The 15460-nt window shown below is 47.9% G+C and overlaps 1 protein-coding gene across 1 annotated transcript; it reads left to right on the top strand.

Annotated features, from left to right (window-relative positions):
* The first annotated feature begins 1205 nt into the window (after window positions 1-1205).
* Window positions 1206-14916, top strand: CHMP3 (charged multivesicular body protein 3). Its single transcript, XM_071557015.1, has 6 exons — window positions 1206-1313; window positions 5898-5958; window positions 9470-9649; window positions 12488-12609; window positions 13354-13468; window positions 14303-14916. The coding sequence occupies exons 1-6, from the start codon at window positions 1269-1271 to the stop codon at window positions 14434-14436; spliced, it is 657 nt and encodes a 218-aa protein (XP_071413116.1). The 5' UTR covers window positions 1206-1268; the 3' UTR covers window positions 14437-14916.
* Window positions 14917-15460: the final 544 nt, after the last annotated feature.

Raw genomic sequence — 15460 nt, 5'->3', positions numbered from 1 at the left:
AGCTTACAGGGTTAAATTCCTCTTTGTCTAAAGCTATGCATGATTAAGATCCACTGAAAAACTAAGGTACAAGCTAGAATCAAAAATTAATATAAAATACAAAGTACACTTCTGAATAAAAATTTGTAAAGACATTATGATTTTATGGAGAAGGGATAAAATCCTTTTTCTTGAGGCGTCCCTGAGTCAGTTTTCCCAGGGGAGAGACAAGTGTGGTGTGAGTGAACCTTTGCACAAACAGGTCCCTGAGGTGCTGGAGCGTGTCCAGAGGGACAAGGGAGCTGGGGAGGCCCTGGAGTTCCTGTCCTGCGAGGAGCGGCTCAGGGAGCCGGGAATGTTCAGGTTGGAGAAAAGGAGGCCCAGGGGACACCTTGGAGCTCTCCAAGCTCCCTGACAGGAGCGGGAGCCAGGGCGGGCACAGCTCCCAGGGAACAGCTACAGGACTGGAGGAAATACCCCCAAACTGCGCCCGGGGAGGTTCAGGTTGGATATCGGGAGGAATTTCTTCACAGCAAGGGTGATTAGACCTTGGGACGGGCTGCCCAGGGAGGTGGTGGCGTCACCGTCCCGGTAGGTGTTTAAGGAAAGACTGGACGCGGCCGTGGTGAGCTCGATGACCTCACGGAGGCCCTTTCCGGGCTGACTGACCCCGTGATGCCGTGGATGGGCCACAAACACGGGCCATCCCCAGCGACCGCCCCGTTCCCTCAGCCCTTTCCCACTCCGTTCCCGTTCCCGCCCCGTTCCCTCAGCCCTTTCCCACTCCGTTCCCGTTCCCGCCCCGTTCCCTCAGCCCTTTCCCACCCCGTTCCCTTTCCCGCCTCGCCCCGTTCCCGACCCTTCCCTCAGCTCTTTCCCGCCCCGTTCTCTTTCCCGCCCCTCCCCTCAGCGCTTCCCGCCCTGTTCCCTCAGCCCGTTCCTGCCCCGCCCCGTTCCCGTCCTGTTCCCTCAGCACTTTCCCGCCCCCTTCCCTCAGCCGTTCCCGCCCCGTTCCCTTTCCCGCCCCTTCCCTCAGCCATTCCCGCCCCGTTCCCGCCCCTTCCCTCAGCCGTTCCCGCCCCTTCCCTCAGCCGTTCCCGCCCCTTCCCTCAGCCGTTCCCGCCCCTTCCCTCAGCCGTTCCCGCCCCGTTCCCTTTCCCGCCCCTTCCCTCCGCCATTCCCGCCCCGTTCCCGCTCCTTCCCCTCGGCGCGGTCCCGCCCCTGGCGCATGCGCAGTTCGGGGCCCCGCCCGTGAAGGGAACCCGGAAGTGCCGGGCGGTGCGGCCGCCATGGGGTTGTTCGGGAAGACCCCCGAGAAGCCGCCCAAGGAGCTGGTGAGGGGCCGCGTCCGCCCCGAGCCGCGGCGAAGGCCGGGGGGTGCAGGGGAGTGTCGCTCCGTGTGAAGGCCTGAGTGTGTGGCGTTGTCATGGCGGCGGGCGGGGGCTGCGGAGGGGCCGGGCCCGGCCTGGGCCTGGCGACACCCGCGGGGGCGGCAGCGGGAGACCTCCTGGCACAGTCCGGTGTCTGAAGGGGCTTCAGGGGAGCCGGGGAGGGACTGTTCATCGGGAGCTGTAGTGACAGGACAAGGGGAATGGGGGCAAAGTGATAGAAGGGGAGTTTAGGTTAGATATTAGAAAGAAGTGCTTCCCTGTGAGGGCCATGAGGCACTGGAACAGGTTGTGCAGAAAGCTGGGTATGCCCCATCCTTGGAAGTGCTCAAATCAGGTTGGATAAGGCCTTGCTCAGCCTGGTCTAGTGGAAGGTGTCCCTGCCCATGGCAGGGGGTTGGAACTGGATAAGTCTTTTAAAGTCCCTTCCAAGCCCCTGACATGCTATGGCTCTGGAATTCTAGCTCCTCTTGCAGACACAATCCCAAAATTAGGAACAGCTGAAATGCTGGACTTGGAGAGGGAAGATGAGTCTGCAGGCAAACTGTGAGCCCTGTTTCTACCAACAGCTTTCTGATGTCACAGTGAAATGAAATAACTGAGACACTGATGGAGTTCACTGCTGCCTTTCATGATTGACTATTGATGTGTTAATAATAATGTGCTAATGATAAAATCTGCAGTATGGTGAGGGGAAGATCCAATACATTAAAGGTGCTGGAAAAGCAGCAGAGAGAAGGATGACGGGCACACAAGTGGAGGGCTTAGAAGAGCTGCAGTGCCACAGGTGTTCCATGGTGCTTTGTAGCAGCTGAGTCTCAGGAGAGCAGGTTGTGGTAATTGCCTGTTGGGTGACAGAATTAGATGAGGAATGTTTCTTTGGGAGTGTCCTTTCCCTTCCTCTGGCTGTGTTGGAGCACCCCATGGGCTGGGTCACAGTCTCTTCTGTTCTGAGTGGAGGTAGGAGATCCCACAGAAGGAGCTGGGATTGGAGGCTGCTGCTCTCACGGGGTGGGGAAACACATCAGAGAGCTGTGTAACCCCCTGGTGTGGACACACTACACTGATGAGTTGTGTCATGTCTGATGGCTGCTCTTTTGCCTTCACTGACTGATGAACTCGTGTTTCCAGCAGCACAGTGTGTCTGTGGATCATCGTGGAGCTCTTGGAGGATGGTGCCAGGCTGTTATGGGTGGTACCCAGCACCAGGACAAGGAGCAATGGCCATAAACTAAAACACAAGAAGTTTCATAGAATCATGGAATCGATTGGGTTGGAAAAGACCTCCAAGACCATCAAGTCCAACCCTTGGTCCAACTCCAGTCCCTTTACCAGATCATGGCAATCAGTGCCATGGCCAGTCTCAGTTTAAAAACCTCCAGAGATGGGGAATCCACCCCCTCTCTGGGCAGCCCATTCCAATGCCTGATTACTCTCTCTGGAAAGAATTTTTTTCTGATCTCCAACTTAAATTTCCCCTGGCAGAGCTTGAGCCCATTGTGTCCCCTTGTCCTGTTGCTGAATGCCTGGGAGAAGAGACCAACCTCCACCTGGCCAGAACTTCCCTTCAGGTAGTTCTAGACAGTGCTGAGGTCACCTCTGAGCCTCCTCTTCTCCAGGCTAAACACCCCCAGCTCCCTCAGCCTCTCCCCATAGGGCTTATGCTCCAGTCTCTTCACCAGCCTCGTTGCTCTTCTCTGGAAGGTGCAGGCTGCTCCTGAAGACAATCCTGTGTGTGTGTCACCTCAGTATGAGGAGTAGTTTATGTACCTTGAGGGTGGCAGAGCACTGGACAGGCTGCCCAGGGAGGTCGTGGAGTCTGTCTCTCTGGAAACATTCCAAACCCACCTGGATGCATTCCTGTGTCACCTGCTCCAAGTGACCCTGCTTTGGCAGGAGGTTTGGACTGGATGATCTCCAGAGGTCCCTTCCAACCCCCTAACAATTCTGGGATCCTTTGCAGAAAACCCTGCAAAGGCACTCTGGGACAGGTGTGGGGAGAGGTGCCCTGGGTCCTCCTGCTGTCCTAAGTACTCCCTTGGGGTGATGACTTCATAGTCCATAACAGGGCTATTGAGAAACCCATTAATAGTAAAAATTTCCTTTCCTCCTGTATGTAACTGCAGCCTTAGAAGGAACACATAGTTGTTTCTGCTCCCCAGCTGATGGGGAAGCAACACCACTTGCCCCATGTCTCACAGCGGCTGTGCACAGGATACAGTCCCTGGGTGGGCTGCAGGGAGTGATCTGAGCACTGCAGGTGATGAGGGGGAGAGGCTGAGACTTTTGTGATGGCAGTGATTTGTCCTGGGTTCATTTGTGTGCCCTCTCTGGTGGTGGGAGACAATTTATTTATGAACAGTACAAGACAAACATCTTCAGCCCTTGTGGGGAGCTGGTGGTGCATTTCTGCCTGTGTAGAGCTGGGGATCTGCTATACATTTAATGCCATGTTGGGATTGTTTGAGTTTAAAAAGGGGTTTTCCCTCCAGTGTAGTCAGAGTTGACTCTGCTCTGCTGAGTGTTGTGTTGGCTGACTGGTGTGGTGCAGTGCTGTGAGAATGATGGTTTTGTTTGGATCAGGAGTGGAAACAGAGTAGCATTATCAGTGTGGAGTTGTGCTCGGAGTGGTTCTCGCTGCTTGGTTGGCCGAGGTACTCCTGTTCCCTGCTTTGCTGCCTTGTGCCATGGTTTGTATCCGTGTCCCAGTGCCCTGTGTGAGATGGGCAGGAACAGCTTCTTCAGAGCTCAGCAAATTGCTGTGTCTGATGGAACTGGCAGCATGGCGTATCCTGGAGGAGAGACAGTGGGATCTCCTCCTCCTCTTGCACACAAGACAGGAGATGAGTGTTGGGAACACCAGGGAAGGCAGAAGTGCCCAGCTCTGCCTTTAGGGCAGTTGTGTCAAGCAGCCAATTCCTGGCAGTACTAAGAGTGAGCTGTCAAAGAGGTTTCTGCTGTCAGATTTAGCAGGAATTAATGACAACACACAGCCAGCCGTGGTTTAATGGTGTCTTTGTGCTGGGATGTGCATCCCAGAGTCCTGCTGTGGTTCATGTGACAGTTGCTGGTTGGGCTCGTACAGGAGAGTATAATGTGTGTTGGTTTGTTCTGGAGTGAAAATGGTAGAGCAAATCTCTGTTTTACCTCAGTCTCTTCCCCTGACTGTTTTCCCTTTCCTGTAGCCCATACTCAAAAGAACAACTTTCTTAACTTCCTGTCAGGATGAGCAATGACTCTACATGACCTTTTCTACTCTTTTCTGAAGAACAAGTAGGGAGGCTGAAGTTAGTCCTGCAAGGGTTGGGGTTTCTTCCCTTGTAAAAACTAGAGGTACAGGAGCTTTATGAAACACTTCTGAAACTTCTGTGCCTTTGTATACACACAGAGCTCTGCAGGGCTTTGGGTTTGTTGGGGTTTTTCCAGCAGATCTTGTGCTTGAGCACTTCAGATGGTGGTTGTTGTCTGAAACTGAAACGTGGTCTTGTTCATCCTGACCAAGAACATTTCTGAGACTGGTAAAAGTCTAGATCTGTTGACCTACTGAGCTCATGCACTGGAGAGAATTTGTTTTACAGCTATACAGCTTATTTAGGTAAATAGAGCTTTTTATTTGAATTTTTAAAAAGTCACATATACATCAGGGGGATTTTCATAGGAAACTGTTCATGCAGCCAACTAGAGTCACTGAGCGGGCTGAGCACTGGCAGGTCCAGTGTGCCAGTGGGTCCATCAGCTGCAGATCATTTAATACTTAGGGTTTGGTTTTTTTTAGATAATGGGCAAATCCTGTGCTGCTAAGAATAAAAGTAGCACCAGAGCTTTTACTCTCAAGGTCTGAAGCTTCTCAGTGCCTCCAAGGGGGTTGTAGTCAAGACAGAGACAGACGGGTACTTTGAGGTATGTCCAGTGACAGGAGAAGGGGCTACAGCCACAGGTGGCCAGAGGAGAATTCGTGCTGGAACAGACACCCAGAGTGGCTGTGAAGTCTCTGCTCTCAAACAGTGTCAAAGCTCAGTGGATGAGGCCCCAAATGAGCTGTCTGAACTCTGAACCTGATCCTGCTTTGAGTAGGGGACTGGCTTGGAGACCTCCTGTGGATCCTTCTGACTGAAATGTGTACTGGTACTCTTGGTGGTGTCATCCTGTGCCAAAGTCTCTACCTTATGCTGAAATCCCCTGTGGCAATTCCCTCTCTGCACAGCAACGTGGCTGTGGTGTAGGAGGCCAGCCAGGCAGGGAGTGTCTGATTCACTGTTCGTGTCATAGAAGAGTTTCATTTGGAAGGGATCTCTAAAGGGCCTCCGTAACTCCTTGTCTGAACATTCGGAGCAGGGCAGTAACTGGTGCTATCTCTGCAATGTTTTGGGGTTTGTATTTAGATAATGAAATATTTTAACATCACTCATCATGTAAAGCTTGTGCATTTTGAAGTGCTGTTTTTGATGCTGAATGTTTATGTTACATGAAAGTATAAAAGCAGAGTTTCAAAGTTGGAATTTCAAGTAACTCTTGCTTTCTCTTTTTAAGGTCAATGAATGGTCCTTGAAGATAAGGAAAGAAATGAGAGTGATTGATAGACAGATCAGAGGTTTGTACTTGTGTCTCATTTTCTGTTTTTCCTCTCCTTGTCTGCCTTCAAGTTTTTTTGTTTTAATTGGGGCAGACTGTGAAATTTAATAACCTGGGGTATGTCTGGAATAAAGATGAGTGTGATCCTGAGGCTGGACTTAGTCTGTTACAAAATGGTGTTGCTGTGAAGTTCTCCAAGTAAAATTTTCAGAAAAGAACCTGAAATTGTATGCCCCCAGTAAGACATAATGCTGTTAAATCCCTTTGGATAACATAATCCCTTTGGAGACTTATTATCCAGAATCTTACCCACACTGATTTACTGAGTAGGATCAGTGTGGTACATAATTCCACATGCAGAAAGTTACACTGGTACATACTGGTGTGAAGTGCACATGCCAAACAAAAGTAGCTTGACAAAATTACAAACAGAAGTGAGGAAGAAAGAAAAAGTATTTTCTCAGTGGGTGGGCGTTTTGCTATTGCATTATGAGCATTACACTGCTGTTTGTTCAAAATTTGTTTTCTCTTCTGCCCACCTTCCCTGAACCTGGCAGGGATTGTGTCTTCCCCCACTTGTAGATTTGTTTGAGTTGGTAGGAGAGAGTTGCTCATGCAGTAAAAGCCTGTCTTTGTCATCTCTAAAATGAGGGACAGAGTTTGTGCCTTTTCCAGGAAAACTGATGCACAGGGATGTTCATTATGCTTGGGAATTGTTTTGCATTCTCCAGGGCACTTTGTGTGTCTGTATCAGGTATAGAAGAACTGCCTTGTGGCTGATCTTATTGATCTGATGTTTTAGATGTTGCATCTTCCATGGGAACAAACTACCCATGTGTTCATTATTGATGTTTCTCGAAATTCTGGTTTTCTCTTAACTTTATACATGCCATAATACTTTTAATGGCCCATGTATGTATTGAGTTATGTGGTAATTGGTATGTTGGTGTGGATGTCAATCTGAGTATTGTAACAGCTGAAGGATGACTGCCACGTGGCACTGGATGTTTCGTCAGAAATGACCCACTGTACTTGGATTCTGCTGTGCTTTCCATGTCAGTTGAATCTTACACAGGAAATCCCTGCAGTCTTTGACTAAGAATGCTCAGCAGAGACCTGTCTTAGTTTCCCTGGGGAAGGCAGTGCAAGATGTGTTTGGATATGGCAAAACTGGATCCACCTGGGATGAACTGAGTGGGTTTGGATCACTCAAACACTTGGCTCGCCCAGTCAGCGCAGTTACTAATATAGCAACATGCTGTTTGAAACCATCTGCTGTTGGATTCCTGTGTGGGGGTTGCTTTGGAGGGCTTAGAAGGTTTGGAGAAAGGAAAGGTGTCTTTGTTGCTTCAGATCTGAATTTTTTGAGTGGATATAGTTGGACTAACACAGTAACTTTGTGCTTTGCTGAGCATGCCAGTCCCTCTCACAGGTGCCTGGGGCTGCTTTGTCCCTTTGAGCTGCAGATGAACTGGGGCAGTGGCTTTGGCTCACTCGAGGGGCGTAGCTGGCATTGACCTTCAGAGATGGAGCTGATTGTTCTTGCCTACTTGTGCCACCAATCTCACATTCAGCTGCTGGTCATGCCAGTGAAAGCACTTGAGTCTGGATGTAGTAACACAATTCTTGTGGTTGTTTTCAGCTGACAGAGTGAATGTTGTAATTCCTCAGTACTGCTGGAGTTCTTCTGGTGCTTTCTGTTTTCTGCTGGGCCTCTTCAGCTCTTTCTTACCTGCTGTGAAATGCTGGGACTTGGCTCAGTCCAATGTCTGACATACAAGTGTCATCAAGCTCGTGACATTTCTGCAGATAACAGTGGGTAAACAGCAAGGGTATGTTTTTCTAATTATGACCCTACAGCTTTCTGCCAGTCCTTCAGGATAACGGCCCCATTGATACTGAGGGAGTGACTGGTCTTGAGTACAGGGGTCATTAACTCCAATGTGAAAAGCTGCATCAAAGTCTCCAGACTGGTCTGTGCCAAACAGTGTGTGTTGATGTCTTTGTTTTTATAAAAGGGCAACTTCTAATTCTTGCCGAAGTGTAACTTGTCTGATGTAGATCAAGAAGATTCAAAACTAAATTTGAGCAGAGCCTTTTCTAGAAATAATTGTTCTTGTGGTCATTTCCATCAACTCTTTGCAGGAAGGTGAGCCTAACCCTTACTATCTCAATTCTTTATTTACTCTGGGATTTCTGGGGTACCTGGCTCCTTCTATTCACAGCCAGTGTTACCTGACAGGGCAGAATTATGAACAGTCACATCAGATGTGCCAGAGAAACTGATGGTATTTAAGGAAGCCTATTTAGTGTTCAGTTGTTGAAATCCAACTTGGTGCTTCTGCTTAGGTCAGTATTCCCCTCTTAGAAAAAGCTGGTCAATGAAGTTGGATGCCAGGAGACTTTGAACAGGCTATTTTATGTTAAATCTAATGATTCCTCATCCATACGAGTTTTTCCTGATAAATTATCCGTAGCTTCAGCTCCAACCAGCTTGTGATATGAGTGTGCTGGTTTATGGGAACACTTAATGCACAAGTGTTTGAAGTGTGAGCAGTAGAAACTCAGCACCTTGACCCCTTAAATACAGGGGTACTGGCTGAGTGTCCAGTTGAGGCTCATTGAGTTGTGCCTGACAGGGGAATAACTAAGTCTACCTGCAAGGATGAAGGCTTTTTTGGCACTAATTAGAAAATCTGTGGTTCTGAGCAACTCTTAAATTTGTGGATGGTTATGCCTTATTTTTTTAAAGGGAGTGTATATGTAAAACTTTCTAGAGATCAGCCTCCTACAATCCTTCTGAATGTGTTTTTTTCAGAAAAATGCAATTCAGGGATTTACAAAACTATCAACAATTTTGCCTACAACAGCCCTCAAATTCAGTTGAAGGTGGGCATGTGGGTGTAAGCTTTGAATGTGGACTGACAAGTAAGTATTTTTGCTGGCAAAATGCCTGTCTGTCTGAGACTGATAGTTCATACTTCTTGTGACATCTTTGTGCCTTCCTGGTGAACTGGGTTTATCTGGTGATGGACGTGGAAGAGGAAATCTTCTAAGCAGCAAATCAGTGCAGTAATCTTAAAATATGCATGTATATATTACATATGTGTCTGTTTATTTATATCTATTTATATCAGGCCAGTTTAATAGTCAGCAGGAAGTTATGTTAAAGTTGTAAGTCAAGTAGTCATCTCAGAGTACTTTGTTCTTACTGGATTTTTTTTTATTCTTAAGAATTCCTCTTAGCTCAGTGCCATGCAGGAATATTCCCAGACAGTCCTTTAGAGCACCCTTAACTGCAAGGGAAATTACAGAGCTGGATGTTCAGTAATGAGAACTCTCCTATTAATACTTAGTTGAATTAATCAGCTAAAATGCAAATCAGCCTAGAACAAGGTCTTTGAGTAACAGAGGGAATCTGAAATCAAGCAGGAACAATTCTTTGCATGGAAAACACCCCCCAACAAAATAATTTCTCATCCAAATCCTTAGCAGTTTGTCACTCCTTGCTGTATTTTTCTGTACTGCAGATATCCAGAGGGAAGAGGAGAAGGTGAAGAGGTCTGTAAAAGATGCTGCCAAAAAGGGTCAGAAGGATGTGTGTGTGATCCTGGCGAAGGAGCTGATCCACTCCCGGAGGGCCGTAAGCAAACTCTATGCATCCAAAGCCCACATGAACTCTGTTCTCATGGGGATGAAGAACCAGCTCGGTAAGAAACAATTCTGAGTCACTGTAACAGTGACTGTTACAGTGTTAGAGGGGAAGTCTGGGGTTTCCATGGTCAGAACTGAGGTCAGATGCAGGCAGAGCTTGAATGTGGAAGCAGCCATGCTCTTGTGAAAGGCACCTGGTTCCAGTGGGATCCAGGACCCAGGGAGGTCCCTCCCATAGCAGGCCCAGAGCTGTGAGGCTGCTGCAGTCCCACATCCATTCCTGAATCCATTTAGGCTGATCCCCTGATCCCAGGGGGCACACACATCTACACACTTGGAGCAGAGCCTTTGCCAACATGCTGTAAACACACTCAGTTTTCACACAAACGTGAGCAGCTCCATCCTGCTCTTCCTCTTCAGCTCATGAGGACTAAGATCCTCTGGTAGTGGCACAGGCAGTCAGCAACAGGACAAGGGGGCACGGGCTCAAGGTCTGCCACGGGAAATTTTAAGTTGGAGATCAGAAAGAAATTCTTTCCAGAGAGTAATCAGGCACTGGAATGGCCTGCCCAGAGAGGGGGTGGATTCACCATCCCTAGAGGCTTTTAACCTGAGATTGGCCGTGGCACTGAGTGCCATGATCTGGTAAAGGGACTGAGTGCCATGATCTGGTAAAGGGTTGAACTTGATGGTCTTGGAGGTCTTTTCCAACCCAATCCATTCTATAATTCTATGAACACACAAATACACATGTACACAATACATGGGTTGTTCCAGGAGCTGCTCTCAGATGCTCCTTCCAACCTGGCCATTTATCCAAGACTTTACCCCAGATCTCCTGCCTCACCTGAGCTGCTGGTACCTGGTCCTGCAGGGTCCTGAGGTTTGTGTGTTCCCTGGTCCACCTCAATCCATTCTGTTCTCCACTTCTGTTTGTTCCCTAAAGTTCAATCACATTCCTGCAATCCCCTTAAAATATTCACAAGAAGTTTTTTCTGGGTCCAAACGTGCCTTTTCTCTCACATTCCATAATGAATCCCACATCCCTGTAGGCAATAACCCCTGTCAGTCTGCAGGATGTTCTGGGGGCTGTTTCCCCACTGCCCTGTCTGGATGGGTGTCCCACCCTGGGCTCTGAAGTAGTCTGGGAGCTCCCATGTCTGGTTTCCTGAGGTTCCTGCCCCTCGTTGTTCCCTTGATACTTGCTGGCTCCGTTTCCTCCGATTTGCTGCTCAGCAGATGAACTCACACCTCTCCCCAGAGCCTGAGGGTTGCAGTGACATGAGAATCACGTGCTCTGAAACTGAACTCCCAGTGATTTGGGGCACATAAAACTGTGCATTCCTAAATACTTTGAATGTGTGCCTATAATGTTGCTGTATCCTTGTGCAGCCTGTGGTCACTGATTTTGTTGGGATCTGTAACAGGAGGTTTATTTCCTTCCATAGAATTCCCTTCAGCTTGTAGATGATTTCTGCTCTAGCAGGAGTCTGGGGACACTTACCAACACCTAAATGGAGATGGGGGAGCAGCATTTGGTTTCCCTGGTGTGGATGAATCCATTTACCCCTTGGCTTAATACCTGTTCTCTGTAAACCCTCCTTGGCCCTCTCTGGTCCTCCAGAACCAGCCTGTTTTCCTCATTTCTTACCCACATCAGAAATCTTTTGTAATAGACTTCCTGCAGTGTTTTCCATAGCTGAAAACATTCCAGCCTGTAACAAGCAGAGTAGAAAGCTTTAAAGAGAGGGAAAGACTTGGTGGAGGATAACATACATTTGAAATGTCAAAGAATTTTCCCCAGCCCAACATTATCCAAATAGATTTTAACACTGGATGAGTGATAAATCAGGAGTTGTAGAATGAACCTTCAGTGTAATCTTACAATACCTCACATGTGGCTCCCCAGGACTTTCACTCAGGAAGGGGAAGTAGGACCATCCTTGCAGCTTAGAGGTGTCCCTTAAAAGGAAAAACTCAATGCAGCTTCCTCCTTGTTACCACTGCCAGCATCTTCATCTTCCGGGGCGTGTTCTGATACACTTAGAGAGGAAATAGGAAAGAATCTGGATTTGGTCTGGGGTTTGTATTAACTTGGGAAATGGCCATTTAAGGCAAAGTTTCTGTTAGTTTGTTAACATTACAAGTGTAAGGCTCTTAAGAAGTTACTAAAATGAAAAATAATATATGCTGTACCTTCATTTTGCTTCGTTCAGGAGTGACCATTTTATATACAAACAGGTAAGTTCTCTGTGTCTAGGAAGCTGTGATGGCAGAATTCAAATACCTCAAAGTTCCTTCATTATTTCTTTTGTACCTTGGTGTACCAACATACATGAGGAGAGCTTATAAACAGAGTTATGAGAATACTCTGGAAGAGTATTGTTAAACTCAGTTTAAACTGCTTCAGTATTAATTTTCACACTCACTCTTTGCTGGGGAACTATTGCAGTAGAACTTCTTCCAGAGGCAGTTTCCAGTACCCAGTGCTGGGCAGGAGGTTCCTGGTTCCAGCAGTGGGATGTGGGGCTGGACTGCAGCTCCACTGGTGAAACCCTCAGTGAGCCCTCTGGCTGCTCAGGGGCCTGGGCAGGAGAGGAGCACCTTTGCATTCCTTATTTTATGAGCTGATGGGTTGAAATCTCTCTGCAGGTGATCTGGGTTGATCCAGATAATTGTACAGGACCAGTAGCTTTGCTATAAACATGGCTGTTCCAACATGGATACTGTTGGGGCTTTTCTGGGAATATAGTGAAAAATGAAGAAATGGGATGCTTGTTTCTTTTTTAATTAAATTGCCTAAATGTAAACAAATTTCCTTGTAGGGGGATGTGGTTTTTCTGCTTTTGGCAGTGCATGGATCGTTCAAGCTGTTCTATGCCTTTCCTTCACAGCTGTTCTCAGAGTGGCAGGTTCATTGCAGAAGAGCACAGAAGTCATGAAAGCTATGCAAAATCTAGTGAAAATCCCTGAAATCCAAGCAACAATGAGGGAGTTGTCCAAAGAGATGATGAAGGTGAGATCTGGCATATAAATCAGACTTTGGTGAACAGGAGGTGGTCCCTTTTGGGTGGCCCCTTTGACAGAGGATCTGTGAGAGCTCAGGACACTCTGTATGGGCAGTCTGATGGTGGGTTTAGAACATCAGTGTCTCCATGTGATGAAAGTGTTCCCATTTGAACCAAGACTCTTGACATGACTATTACATTTTCATCTACCAAAATTGGTTTGCTTTTTCCCCTATTACCACTTTAGACTCTTAAGTTCAAATCAGTTTATTTCTAAATAGTTTTACCATTGTGCACCAGCATGGTTTGGCTGTTTCTAGGCTGCAGGCCCTGCAAAGGAATGTTCTCAAATGCAGATAGAAACAGGGCAAGCTTTGTCAAGCAGCACTTTGACAGTGTCACACAGCTCGTGCTGCATGACTGAGGTTGGTATTTCACATGGCTGGTGATTCTTCAGGTGTGCAACAACAACAAATAACCAGCTGGAGGGTTTCAGAGAGAGAACACGTATTTAATCCTCAGTTTTCTTCCTGCTTTTCTTGTGCACCAGTTGCAGAAACACGTGCTTACACTGAGGGCAGGTGTTGGCCACGCTCCTGCAACAGCACAGCCTCGATCCCCAAAGCTGGAGCAGCAACCAGGGGGTTGTTAAGTGCCTGGATAGGGATAACCTGATCTCCAAAGTAGGAAGTGTGTCCTCTTACTTTGCTGTTTCCAAGGGCATCACACACTGCATTGCTGTTTTCTGCTAGGCTGGGATTATAGAGGAAATGCTGGAGGACACCTTTGAAGGCCTGGAGGATCAGGAGGAGATGGAAGAGGAAGCTGAGATGGAAATTGACAAAATCCTTTTTGAAATTACAGCTGGTGAGTTTGGGTGTTGCCGAGAGTGGAGCCTCCACTCTGTTCAGTAAGACACAGCAATTTAAATCTTCATCTGTTCTGACTGAGCTCTGCCTTTGGTCATGGGCAGGGAGCTCTGACAAACTGGTTTCTCAGGAATACTGGCTGAGGTGGCCAGTGGGGCTCAGTAAGGCAGAAGTATCTGTCAGCTGCTGTCTGTGCTGTTCTGTAATTGAGGCTCCAACAGGTTTGTGTTGGTCCGTGCAGTGAATCTTCTTAACAAGGTGAAACTTGTATGATTGACTAGATACTGTTATTAATGAAGCCAGGAAATAAGCTCAGCAGCACCGCTTTGAGTGGGGTGGGGTGAGTCCTTGCTGTAAAATGCTGTCTCTTGTTTGGGAAAAAAAACCAAACCAAACACACAAAAACCCTTCCCAAAACCACACCTTCTGCCTTCCAGCTCATGAAGTATGATTGACTGGTTGAGTATTTGACTTAGAGAATGCTTAGAATGCTGCTTACCCAAATTTTATGTGACAAACCCAAGTCCCAGGGCCGTGTTCAGCTGTACCACACTGGGGACACAGCTCTGGCCCTCCTGGCACCTTGTGCCCAGTGCCTGGCACACTGCCCTCGCTTGTTTCTGACATCCTGCTTTGCTTTTTCCACCCTGTTTCCTGGCTGGAGCAGCTCCCCTCCCATGGGGCAGGCAGTGGGGGGAGCAGGGAGCCTCCTCCCAGCAGAGGGGGAGCTCTGAGGGCACAGCAGGTCAGTCAGTGCTGCTGCTGTCCCTGGAAACCACCAATTATGAAATGAAGGTGTAACACACACTGATCAGCCTGTTTGTTGTTGCAGGGGCCTTGGGTAAAGCACCCAGTAAAGTCACAGATGCCCTTCCGGAGCCCGAGCCTATGGGAGCAGCCGCTGCCGTGGATGAGGAGGAGGACATCGAGGCCATGCAGTCCCGTCTGGCCACGCTCCGGAGTTAGGGACAGGATGGATGTGTACAGCTGGCTTTGTCTGGTTCTGTCCTACCTTCAAAATGCAAAACTTCTGTGAGAATACTTTATGTAATATATATATAGTATTTTTTTTTCTTTCTGGGGATTGTATTCTCCAAGACACTACTGTAATATACTTCTTGGGGAGTGCAGTCTGTGGAGATTTGCTTCCCATTTTCTGTTCAGCCCATGGGCCCAGGAGGGGCTGTGGTGACAGGGCACTGGTGGTGTAATGTTACGTATTTTTAGATATAAAGTCCTGATACACAGTCTCAGCTTCAAGCAGCATCTCTTCCTAAAAGGTACTTTGGCTTAATCTGCTACCAAAAACCTCCAGTGGTGTAAGATCCTGGTTTTCCTGAATCACTACACATTCTATTAAAGCTGCTTTTAACAGTCACTGTCATGCATCAATTCAGTTTGCATCACTTCAGCCTCTTTTAATAAACAATACCCACCTCCAACACCTCCCTTGTGGTTTTATAACACCTCTTTTTTTAACACATTAGAGCTTTCACTGCATAGTAGAAAAAGAGCAGCTTTCAGTCAGAGCAGCTGTTACAGAGCTGCTCCCCTCCAGAGGGGGGCTGTCAGAGCCAGGGCAATGTCACAGTGAGGGCAGGGCAGTGGCAATGTTGGGAAAGTTTCCCCAAGCCCCGTGGCCATGGCCAGCCCTCTCTGCTGCTTAAGTGACACATTTTGGAGGCAGGGGAGAGGGAAAGCTTTAGGCAAAATGGACCTTGCGGCTCATAAAGGCAGTTTGCAAAGCAGCTGTGCCTCTCACCTGAACTTGTCACGGTCACAGGCACCTCCAGGCAAAGGACAGAGTTTCTGCACTTAAGGAAAACTTGCCAAAGAACCCCAAGTCTATAAATAATTGTATCCCAGCAGCAAGGGTGGAAGGAACAGACTCCCTCCTGGTGTCCAACTGCCCCCAGTTTCAGCTATAAAAGGCACCTTTGTGCCAGGAGGTGGCAAAAGATCCTGGATGATTCAGGGGCTGTTGCAATTC

The sequence above is a fragment of the Pithys albifrons genome, chromosome 5, assembly GCF_047495875.1.
Source record: "Pithys albifrons albifrons isolate INPA30051 chromosome 5, PitAlb_v1, whole genome shotgun sequence".
NCBI classification, from domain to species: Eukaryota; Metazoa; Chordata; class Aves; order Passeriformes; family Thamnophilidae; genus Pithys; species Pithys albifrons.
The sequence above is the reverse complement of the archived record's forward strand: the minus strand, read 5'-3'. Positions and strand labels throughout refer to the sequence as shown.

Bases quoted from the DNA above. Each gene is read 5' to 3' on its own strand.
- CHMP3 (XM_071557015.1), top strand. From the start codon at position 1,269: ATGGGGTTGTTCGGGAAGACCCCCGAGAAGCCGCCCAAGGAGCTG. The intron at 1,314-5,897 runs GTGAGGGGCCGC...TCTCTTTTTAAG, and splicing joins AGAAGCCGCCCAAGGAGCTG to GTCAATGAATGGTCCTTGAA. The intron at 13,469-14,302 runs GTGAGTTTGGGT...TTGTTGTTGCAG, and splicing joins CCTTTTTGAAATTACAGCTG to GGGCCTTGGGTAAAGCACCC.